We start from the raw sequence: 11,769 nt of genomic DNA on the forward strand, positions 1-11,769 counted from the left end.
AAGGGCTCCCAGGTGGTGCTGGTACTAACATTCAAAGCCCTAAACGGCTTGGGGCCAGGTTATTTGAAGGAAGGCCTCCTCCCATATGTACCTGCCCGGACCTTAAGATCATCCACAGGGGTCCTTCTCCGTGAGCCCCTGCCAAAGGAAGTGAGGCAGGTGGCTACTAGGCGGAGGGCCTTCTCAGCTGTCGTACCCCGGCTGTGGAACGAGCTCCCCATAGAGGTCCGCCTGGCACCTACCCTGTATTCTTTTCGTCGCAGGCTGAAGACCTTTTTATTTTCTCAATATTTTAACACCGAATTTAACTTAAATTCAAACTTTGCTGTTTTAATTCTGTATTTTAACCTATATCAATTTCTGCTGCATGGTTTTATCCCGGTTGTGCTTTTTATGTTGTATTTTGTATTTGTGTTTATTTATTTATTTATTACATTTTTATACCGCCCAATAGCCGAAGCTCTCTGGGGGGTTGGTTGTTGGTTGTTTTATTATGCTCTTCATGGTTTTAATTTTTCTGAACCGCCCAGAGGGCTTCAGCTATTGGGCAGTATAAAAATGTAATAAATAAATAAATTAAATTAAATAAATAACTCCGAGCCCCATTTCCTTTCCCCCAAATCATTGGCGGTTTCTAAGCTTTTGTGCAGTTTTTCCCCTGTTCTGAAAAGTCGAAAAGCCTCTCCTAAAGCTTAGTTCCTAGCAGTAAAAGTAGTTCCTACTTTTGCAACCATCTGTCAGGGATGTTTTAGGGTGGATTCCTGCATTGAGCAGGGGGTTGGACTTGATGGCCTTATAGGCCCCTTCCAACTCTACTGCTCTATGATTCTAAATGGAAATATGCTGTTTTGGCCCCACCCCCTTTTGCTCCGCCCAAAACTGGAATGAGGCTCTCGGGCTGAAAGGGGTTCTGCACACCTGCTCGAAGGACAACCGGACACAGAGCAGAACAGATGCGTCTTAAGACTCAGGCAGGTTTATATGGGAGAAAGCAGATCTCACAAAGCATTATTAAAGGCACAGCACATGATGTCCCACTGGTGAGCATGTTGGACTTGCACATGATTCAAACGCTCCGCTCAACCATAACATTTTGCTGGGTGTCCTTGCACAAGCGTCTATCTCAGGTTCGTACATGCATGCTTTGCCACTTGATGCTTGGCATGCGTCAACATGCATCACAAATCTGACGCCGGAGACAGAGAGAGTCTCCACGGGGCCTCATATCAGATGAATTGCTTTCCAATAGCGTCTGTTGGAACACTCCATCAAGCCTTCGAGCCGAGGTTATGGAGAGGAGCAAACAGAAGAAGATTGAGATAAATATAGCTGAACAATGCAACGGAGACAGAAAGCGAAGAAGAAGCTTAAAAGGAAGACGAGAAGAGAAAACCACCGAAGTAAGTGGGGTGTTTTTTTAAGGATCTAAATGATAAGCGGAAAATACTAGACAGGTGGCAGCATTTAAAACACAGCAGGGAGAGTTAAGAATCGAAGCTGGGAGACCAACAAGAAAATATTATAATAGTCTATGCTGTAAATAATGGAAGGCACAATGCGCTACTACAGCGGTGTTTGACCTTTGGCCCATGGGCCAAATTATTATTATTATTAATAATAATTTATTACATTTATATACCACCCCATAGCCGAAGCTCTCTGGGCGGTTTACAGAAGTTAAAAACAAATATGGCCCTCCGAGGTTTCCCAGATAGCCTTGCTTCATTCTCTGGCTCCATGCCCTTTCCCTCAACCACAAATCATTTGACGGTTTCCTTGCTTTTACACAGAGTTTTCCTAATTAATCAATCAATCAACTAAGATTGTAGTGCCTGAATTTGCTTTCCTTTTCCCCCTCCTCCTCCTCCCTCCCAATCCCCTTTCCTTTTGTGTCATGTCTTTTAGATTGTAAGCCTGTGGGCAGGGACTGTCAAGAAATACTTTTGTAAGCCGCCATGAGAGCCTTTTTTGGCTGAATGGCGGCATAAAAATACTTAAATAAATAAATAAAAAAAATAAATAAATTCGCGGCATTTTGGAACCGAGCCAGTAAGACAATGAACAAAAATTCCGGTGATGTCCTGAAGATGGACGAGAGCAATGAAAATGGCAGGACTTGACAAGACCTTTGACGGAAAGAGAAGAGTTAAGAGTATTCCAAGATTCCAAGCTGGAGGAGGAGAATCAACTAACAACATTATCAAAGAAAAGAAGAAAATGAGATTATAAGAGGCTGGAAGGAAGTGGAGGGTAAGAGCTGTTTGGGCAGAGTTAAGTTTGTGGAAATGGGCAGATAGCAAAGAAAGCAGAAGAGAACAATAGGGTTGTAAATCGTTGTTGTAAGATGGTATTGGAGACTAAACTATGGTACTGGATGATAAAGCAGAACCAAGAGGGAGAATGTAAAGAATAAAAGGGAAGAGGTCCCCCCTTCCAGTAAAGGAGAAAAGATAAAGAAGCAGAATAACTGATAGGAACCTGAAAGGATCATCGCGAGATATACAACTGAAACGAGATCATGACAAAGCGGATCCCTAAAGAGCCAAGGGACAAAAAGAGAAGTGGTCAACGATAATGAAAGCTAAATAAAGTTCCAGAAGAAGTGCAGAGAGGAAGAGGGGAAATCGCTTAGATTTCATTGGAAATACAAGTTAGAACAGTATTTGTTGAATTAAATGAGCGAAAAATCAGGTGGAAGAGGATCAAGAAGAGAGCTGATAGAAAGGAAAGACAAACGTTGGGGAGGGAGCAAGATAATAAGAGGAAGACCTGGTCTGCGTGATCACTAGAGCCCACCGCCGCACGAGGAAACAGAGGCATTACCAAATATCAGTTGTGACACCATGATCCTACACGTGGCATGAACAAATCATTGTGTACACCTAGTCATGGCTCCCCAGCCTTTGCACATGAAGCAACCAATACACATGTCGCAATTCATTATGACCTATGCATGGTCAATGTGCAGTTTTCCCACACGGAATAAAATTCTAGAGAGACTGACTTCATACGTTTCCCAATTTCTGAAGTCATTCTGAAAACCTTATGATAGTGACTCTGCCCACAGCAGGGCAATGAATAACGCAAGGCAAAGCGTGCCCTATCTTGACCGAGGACAAGAGAGTACTGAAATCTAATCGAGCAATCCCCAAACTGTGTTTCAAGGCCCATCACCAGAGGAGACTGCCTGCTGTATCTCTGCCTGAGTCACTGCTCAAGGATGACTTCCTTCCAATCAAGACATAGCCACAGATTGGTGATACTTGCAAAAATGTAGGGGATAAGAGAAACCTTTCCAACTGTAAGAATAAGACTGCCACTAATTTTAATTCAGAAGATAATTTGGAAAACATCTAAATTGATATAAACACAAACAGGATCAACCTTTTACCATTAATTTAATACACACACATCACACACAAATAATTCTTTTGTGATCCAAGTTCCTATCCCACATTATTAGTTCCTATCCCAAGTTCCTCTCCCACAATCTCAGTCTGATCTTAATCGGCACATGACATATGATAAAATCCTAGCTAAACTAGTAATTTCCCCTTAAGCCTTTCATTGCAAGGCAGTTTGTAATTTACTTATTTTTAAATGGGATTCTAAACACGGAGTATATTCCTCAGGTTATTTTAACGCCATTCAGACCACACATGTGCAAGGGGACTTGGGAGACTACAAAACACACTTCAGAAAACCATGAGATTTGTGAGGATAAAGCCACCACCTTCTGGAAGGAACCAAAGATCGACTTTTCTATACTAATTTTTCAGAACAATTGTGCCAAAGATTGTTTAGGGCCTCTGTATCTTTTCTACGGACTTCAATTGTTAGCAGTCTTGAATGGATCCCTGGAAAGGAAGGATAGACATTCATAGATAAATAAACCAGCGCGGGAGATAGTAGCAAACTAACTCCTAAATGAGTTGGTTCATTCTTATGCTGTTCACACATTACAGTTCTTGGAAAAAGTGTGTAGGCTCTAATTTGAACAGAACCTACTGACTCACATCAGTAGCACTGGAAAAAGTACATTAGCCGGAACACCGTCCATCTGATGTGAAGCTATTGCAGCATGCCAGGAATTGTGTGTGTGTGTGTGTGTGTGTGAGAGAGAGAGAGAGAGAGAGAGAGATTACCCTTCCCATCTCACAGTGTCAGAGCAAAACCGTCTAAGTGCATGGGGGAAGGGTTTTGGGAAGATGTGTACATATGGGGTGGATAGGCATGTGGGGTGCTTGATGCCAAGGTGCCAGGGGGCGGGGGGAGAGATATTAGAGAGAGACTGGTCCTTTACCACACCCAATGACATTCTCAGGGAGTGACAAGGTCTGAAAGGACTTGCAAAAGATGAGTTCAAAACAGCAAAGGCAATGCCCAATGCTGCCCTTGCACACTCACTGCTCACAGGAAGCTAGCGGTTGCGGAAGCAAGCAGAAAGAGAGAGAACACTGGTTTCTAGAATGGGGCAGGTCAGCATTGTTCACAGAAGTCCAGGGGACTCCAGGGTTAGTTTGAGAAGCACTAGTTCCTATTGCCGTAGTACCAGGCCCCACAGAGGCAACGGAACTAGTGGAGCTGCAGTGACAGCATTGGACACTGCCCAAGGTATCTTCCTGATTTGGGGGAAACAAGCCCGTGATAATTATTTTTTAAGAGCCCAATTCTGTGCCTGACTGAGTGGTGAATTGAAAGCTGTTCAACTCATCAGGTGAGTTTTTTGCAGGCGGCCACATCGAATGACAGGCGATCACCTCCACGCTTGCAAGCACAGTCACAGATGTTGACCGATGGGCAAAAGTAAGTTTGATGGGTCCAAGCGTTCCAATACAGGGCAGACATCTTAAAGGAATCAGTGGCACAGCCACAAATTGGCTCGCTGGAAGCACTAGCCAGCCATCCCCTTTCAGCCACGCAACTTTTGGCAACACGACGGCTTACATGGCAAGAGCAAAACATGGGTTTGGGATAAGCGGGAAAGACTCTCACCAAAAGGCAGCCGGATTGCACCAACAGATATTTTTAGAATCCCTCTTCTTTTTGATGGAGAGTCCAAATGGACTGTCTACACCCAGAAAATAAATTTAGAAATTGTTTCCAATTTCAGCCTTTTTGTTAAGTCGTAAGTCAGCTGCCTTGCATTCCAACCGACTCCAGCTGTCTCTTCTTCAAATCCCCAAAACTTTCACCCCCTCCTTACACCCTGACAGGCATCTGTGTATTCCTTCAATGAGCTCACGGTCGTAGGTAATGTTGCTTTCTAGAATAAAGCCATGCTTTTCTCAACACCTGCCAAGCCTGCCCTCACGCACCACACACCAATGTTCAATCTCTATCGGATGTAAAGATGGCTCCAATATGGAATATATTTCATATCTACAGCTTGCTGCTGCGTTCAAGCCAAGCCAGACTTTTAAAACGGTGTCCAATAAGACAGAGAGCAGAATTTGATTGATCAGGTTACTGCACATAAACTGATGGCCAGCCAGAACACGTTTTTAAGCCAGTACATTTCCAAAATTGTGTGCTCTGAGAAAATAAAAATAAAGTTTCTTGTGACTACTCAAAATAAGCACACAAAAAAGCAGTCCACACATAGAAAAGCATGAGGTGCAAGCTGGAACATTTAATTACTCTCAATGCAGACACATGGCAGAATTAACTGCCCGCAAATTAGTTTGACAGTTGAGTCTCTGCATGAATCACTGCCCCTCCAAGCAAGAGGCACAGAAATACAACTCTGTCATTCTATTGCCAGCTCCTAGCAGGCTAGTCAATTTATTTTACAATTTAGTAACGTTTGGAGAGGCGGAGGGGGCCTTGTTTCCAAATCTGGTTCTAGAGATATATAGACCTGGTTCACATGTAATGACAACTGATTGGTTTAAAAAATGCCTCTTTTGCTCTACATCCTTCAAAAGGTGTGCATCGTGGCCTCCGCACCAGGACCACTGGGTTGCTTAGAGGCTAAACAGCACAGTGGTGAACCCCCCAAAAAACCCATGCGCTAACTGCTGGGCTGTTTAGCCCACTGTACTCTTTGATCATCTTCTCCCAGTGCTGCCCTCTTGACTTCCTTCACCTTCATAAGGTCGAGCAGCTCTGATAAAATGCTGCCCTAGACAATGGTCTACAGTCACATAACCAGCTAGCCATTCTGCTCTGTGTTCAAGACAAGCTCCAAAGGTATTACCCATCAATTAATGTGCACTACAACTTGACCTGTGTTGTGATGCTACTTGCTAGACCATTACTTGGTACAGAAGACATGATTTGCACAGTGTACAGTACTTGAAAGCGAACTGATGTGCAACCCAAGACAACGGATGTGCAATCCAATTCCCAGGGGTTCCCTCCAGAACAGTATCACAGGAAGACGGATTCAGATACTACACAGAGCTCAGAAGCCAGGAAAAAATGCATTTGAAATTATCGGAACCCCAGAATGCCTTTCAACGCAAGCGAGGACAGACAGGTCTGAGCAAGGGCTGTTCAACTGGAAAGGAGAAGCACGCTACCACACTGTTACTGTACATTCCCCCAAGGAAGATATCTAGCAAGTCCTTACTCCACGAAACACAATACAACATTGATTTCTCCGTGCTAATTAAATGCTGCATAATGAAACCAAATAAATTCGCTGCTTGATTTGCAAAACACTAATTGAATCTTTAAATATAACACCCCTGGTACAGCGAAAAGCAGCTGTAAACATCAACAACTGAAAATCCGACGAGACCTTCAGGAGTTTGGAGAACCACTAGTGCATCCCAGTTACACGCTTCAAACAGGGCGGTGTCTTTCAAACCTCTTTCCTTTCAGGATGCAGGCAGGAAATCACAGAGATTCAACACTCTGGAGAACAAGGAAGAGGACGAAGAACTATTAACAGAATGGATCCCACAGCTGATTTGTAAATACGATGGCTTCGTATTTACAAATCAACCACCACATCCAAATGATGTCACTCATTAACGACTTTGTTTCTAGCGTGTTAGCAGTTATTAAATGTATAAAGTGAAATAAGTCTTTGGAGGTACAGCAAAAATACAATTTTCAGGAAGAAGTCTGAATATTAGTTTGTAAAAACCACACGCAAAAGCATTCAAGGCCGGATAACTCACTTTAAAATGCCTCGCTCGATACAACGTGCAAAAGAGCAAGGTGGAAGGCAGATCATATGAGAGAGTAGGAAGCTTCTTTCACATCCTGTTTGGACTTTCCCCTATCAAGAGCCTTGACTCCACTCAACCACTCCACTCAACCTTTAGTCGCAATGCAAAGTCAGGCAAGGCTTGCTGAAGAGTGAAGTGAATAAAATTCCAGCCCATTCTTCTTCAATGGGGGGTCAGAATAGACATTTCCCCCCACACACCATCAGTCTACATCTGACACATCCCAAACTGCCCTCTAATTCCCCCCCACACACACACACAAACAGATCCATGCTGCAAATCAAGAACAGAACATGTGGAAACTCCATCTGGGCGCTGACAAGTTCTCTCACGGGGCGTGAAGATTAGCCCCACAAAAGAAGGCTAGCCTTCTCTAGCCCACCTCTTCCTCGTCCCATACGCAGCACTTGCAAAGAGCCCTACCTGGAGATCACGACAATGCATTATAAAACTCCCCATCAAGCAAGTTATTCTGTGAGGGGGCTGTTCTAAGAGGCTGAGAAGGACCTAGAAGTTGCTCTACTGTGGAGGGACTCAGTTATAAAGGGCAGGAAGTTGTTTTGTGGGTCAGGAAGGATATTTTGTTCTTTCTATAGGGCAGGAGGCTGTTTAATTTAACAGATCTGGAAAAAGGTATCTAAAGTTTTGTAGGATAATTCTTCTAAAGGGTGGAAGGAGGTCAGATCTATGGGGTTCTGTGAAGCTTGGCAGCTGTTCTACAGACCTGGAAAAGGATCCATGTTGTTCCATGGAGCTGTTTGGGGGAGTCCGTTGAGTGGGGCTCTATGAAGCTGAGTGGCTGTTCTGTGCAGCTGGAAAAGAAGTAACTTTTTCTATGGGGTAAAATGCTGTCTGACGCACTGAGGAAGTATGTTTTACAGAGTACTATGAAGGGGTGGGCTATTATGGACAAATACGAAGTTGAGACTGCAGTTCCTTCAGGCCTGGAAGGCAAGTACATTGTGGTATGTGACAGGAAGAAGTCTATTCTATAAGGGAGTATCACAGCTGGAGAACTGTTTTATGGGGTTGAATGGTGGTAGCCATCTATTCTGCAACCTTGGGGAAGAGTCTGTTAAGGGTTTATCAAGCATAGAGATCAGTATAAGGCTATAATTCTATAGGATGCAAGGAAGTCATCTTCTGGAAATGAGAGTAACGCTTCTTCACTGGCAGTGTGTCCTGTAGGACGTATCTTTTGTACTATATTTAAATGTTGTAAACCGCCCATTAAATGTTGTAAACCGCCCAGAGAGCTTCAGCTGTGGGGCGGTATATAAATGTAATTAAATAAATAAATAAATATATTTCTACCCACACTTTCTCCGGGACACAGAGTACATGGTTCCACCACCACCACGGTAGCCTCAAAACAACCCTGAGAGATAAATTAGGCATTCAGATGTAATGTTAAACCATGGTTAAGAGCTCTGAGAATGAGCCATTTTAGATTTACAACAGCTTAGCATGCCATCCGAGCCCTACAGTATGGTTAATCTTAACTATGGTTAGTTGAAACAAGTTAGCTTCATAAGCTAGGATTTGAAGCTGGCTTGTTTCAACAAAACATAGTTGAGATTAAACACAGTTTGTCTGGGTTCAGACTATGATGAAACTAAAACAGAAGTGAACACTTTCAAACTCCTTCTCACACCAGACGAAGGATGAGAGCACACATGTCCAATACTGGGTGCCGCTCATTCTCATAACGCTAAACCATGATTTGGTGTTATGTCCAAATGGAGCCAGTGACTTTCATCACTGAACGGGGATTTGAACCCATGGCTGGGTGTCCAATCCAACATTCTAACCACTGCCCCACTGAGTTTCTGACCCACTGGCTTCTTCATGAAATAAGGAACATCCTGTGTAAATTAGGGCCATTCCCTGGACCATAGTTTTGGAGCGCTTCCCACAGAAATCTATTCTATAGGGTTCTTGGAGCAGGGGAGCTGTCTATACTATAGGTTTTATAAGAGGGCAAGAGAGAGCAGGGGAAGAGTGTGTTACTCTATAGGTGGGAGGAAGTTTACACAGATCTATGATGCTGGAGTGCTATTTGGGGTTAGAAGAAAAGCAAACTGGTCTATGGTGTTGGGGGCCATTTGCTGAATTGTTTTGGTCTGAACAAAGATGATTTCATGGGATTTTAAGAACCTGGAGAGCTGTTTACATCATGCCACTATGGAAGAGTCTGTTTTAGGGTTTTTATGAAGCTCATGGAACCTGATGTTCTATGGGGAGTGAGAAAACGTGTTCTGCATAGTGCTCAGCTGGGGGGGGGGGCAGATACAGGGGAGGGAATGTACCTGCACTGTTCGCCTGTGAAAATAAGGAACTTTAGGGGAGCACTGAGTCCACCCCCCCCCAAACCCTGGTTTTGGATGACTCCCCAGAAAATATAAGGAAGTTTATATTTATAAACTGAGTTGCAATACTACAAGACAAGAAGCCATTTACGCTCTAGCATTATAAAGAGCCTGTTCTAGGTCTTTCGTGCAGGGTGGGCACGGAGTTGCTCTTCTATGGGGCTGGATGAAGCCTTTTCCATAGAACTCTTCTAGGGTCAGAAACAGTAAGCAAATAGCTCTCTAGGGTATGAACAAGGTTGTTGTTTTTTTGTGGGCTGCAAGGATGTATAAAGCTGGAGGAGAAGTACTCCATTTCAGGGAGGTGTATCTGATTCTATTCATAGAATAAACACTGTTGTGCAAGGGAAATTATTAGTAATTGTAGTATTAGTATTAATGATGTAGTATTACTTATTACATTTCTTAGGCACCTTTCTCAGAAAAGACTCAAGACATCTTACAACAAAACATACAAAATATAAAACCGTTTAAAACAGCTAAAAACAAAAACAATAAAATAAACGGTGCTGTGACTTGGAAATTATTATTATGCATTTATTAAAAATTCTTGAGACACAACTTTCTCCTAAAAGACTCAAGGCATCTTACAACAACAATTAAAACATACAAAAATGTAAAATTGTTTAAAAGAGCTAAAACCAACAACGGACTATAAAATACCACAACCAGATGAAGCAACGAAATTAAGAAACCCCTCATAAAGCAGGGAGTAGAGGGGAAAGAGATAACAAAAGGGACACCCGGCAAACCTGGGATTATTCCCTGAATGTGTCCATCCTATAGGGCTCAGAACATTAGAAACAAAATTTTATGAAAGGGGTGTGAGGTTACTCTATACGGTTAACGTATAGTTACCCTATACAGTTAAAGGGCCTCCTTTATAGGGCTGCTTTGTGCTGGGGGTGGTGTCTGAAAGAGAAGATAAAATCGCCTTTCTATAGAACAGGACTATGTGTACTTTATGGCATTTGAAAGATGATTGATTGATAGATGGATGGATCTATATGGGGCAGAAGTATAGAAAGATAGATAGATCTATATGAGGCCGAAGTGTAAATAGATACAAAGCTAGATCTATATGGGGCAGAAGAATAAATAGATACAAAGCTAGATCTATATGGGGCAGAAATATAGATAGATAGATAGGTAGATCTATATGAGGCCAAAGTGTAAATAGATACAAAGCTAGATCTATATGGGGCAGAAGTATAGATAGATAGATAGATAGATAGATAGATAGATAGATCTATATGAGGCTGAAGTGTAAATAGATAGTTCTATATGGGGCAGAAGAATAGATAGATACAAAGCTAGATCTGTATGGGGCAGAAGGATAGATAGATAGACAGATAGATCTATACGAGGCAGAAGTGTAAACAGATAGATCTATATGGGGCAGAAGAATAAATAGATAGATACATACAAAGATAGATCTATATGGGGCAGAAGTATAGAAAGGAAGGAAGGAAGGAAGTAAAGAAAGAAAGATCTATACGGGGCAGAAGAATAACTAGATAGATACAAAGATAGAGAGACCTATATGGGACAGGGCAGCAGTGTTCCATGGGGCAGGAGGAGCCCTCCTCTAAGTTCAATGGGGCTCTCTTTAAAAGAAGAAAATTGCTTACTCTCCTATGGGGCGGGAGCCAGGCTGTTCCGGGAGGCCCTTCTTTGAATGTGGGGCTGATGAATGGGATGAAGAGCGAAGCCTGTGGGGAGGAATGGGGGGGGGCTCCCCCACCATTTTGCACCCCCTTCTCCAACCGCCCGCCAGGCTCCACACTTCTCCCTCCCCGACCCCCAAGTAAAGCCCCACTGAGGAGGAGGAGGCGGCCTCCCTCTGCCCCCTTCCCTGGCCCAGCGGCCTTTCCCCCCGCGGCGTCCACCCACCTGCTTTCTCGATCTTGCCGGACATGTCGCAGCCGCGCCGGGGCTGGGCTCCGATCCCGCCCGCCGGAGAGCTCCAAGGCCCAGCCCGGCTGACGAGGAGGGCGACAACGACGACGAGGAGGAGGAGGCCGCCACGGAGCCGGGCAGGCAACAAGGGGGCTGCGCCGCCGCCACAGACGCCGCAGCGGCCTACGACGAGCGGCTCAGCCCGGCCCCCTCGCCTCGCCTCGCTTCCCCGCCTCCCCCCGCCGGGCCCCGGAGAGAGGCAGGCAGGCAGGCAGGCAGGCGAGAGAGCAGCAGCCGGAGGAGGCGGCGGCGGACAAGGC

The 11,769-nt window shown here is 44.1% G+C and overlaps 1 protein-coding gene across 5 annotated transcripts in view; it reads right to left on the minus strand.

Annotated features, from left to right (window-relative positions):
* Nucleotides 1-11,547, minus strand: part of RAPGEF1 (Rap guanine nucleotide exchange factor 1) — a 290,356-nt gene extending 278,809 nt beyond the window's left edge. For all 5 annotated transcript variants that reach the window (XR_010026312.1, XM_063144707.1, XM_063144706.1 and 2 more), the window contains exon 1: nucleotides 11,444-11,547. Coding sequence is in view for 4 of the 5 variants with exons in the window: in XM_063144707.1 (XP_063000777.1) it covers nucleotides 11,444-11,468 (25 nt within the window). In the remaining variant the exon portion in view is untranslated. The remainder of the gene's footprint in view (nucleotides 1-11,443) is intronic.
* Nucleotides 11,548-11,769: the final 222 nt, after the last annotated feature.

This window comes from Elgaria multicarinata, chromosome 19 (genome assembly GCF_023053635.1).
Source record: "Elgaria multicarinata webbii isolate HBS135686 ecotype San Diego chromosome 19, rElgMul1.1.pri, whole genome shotgun sequence".
NCBI lineage: Eukaryota > Metazoa > Chordata > Lepidosauria > Squamata > Anguidae > Elgaria > Elgaria multicarinata.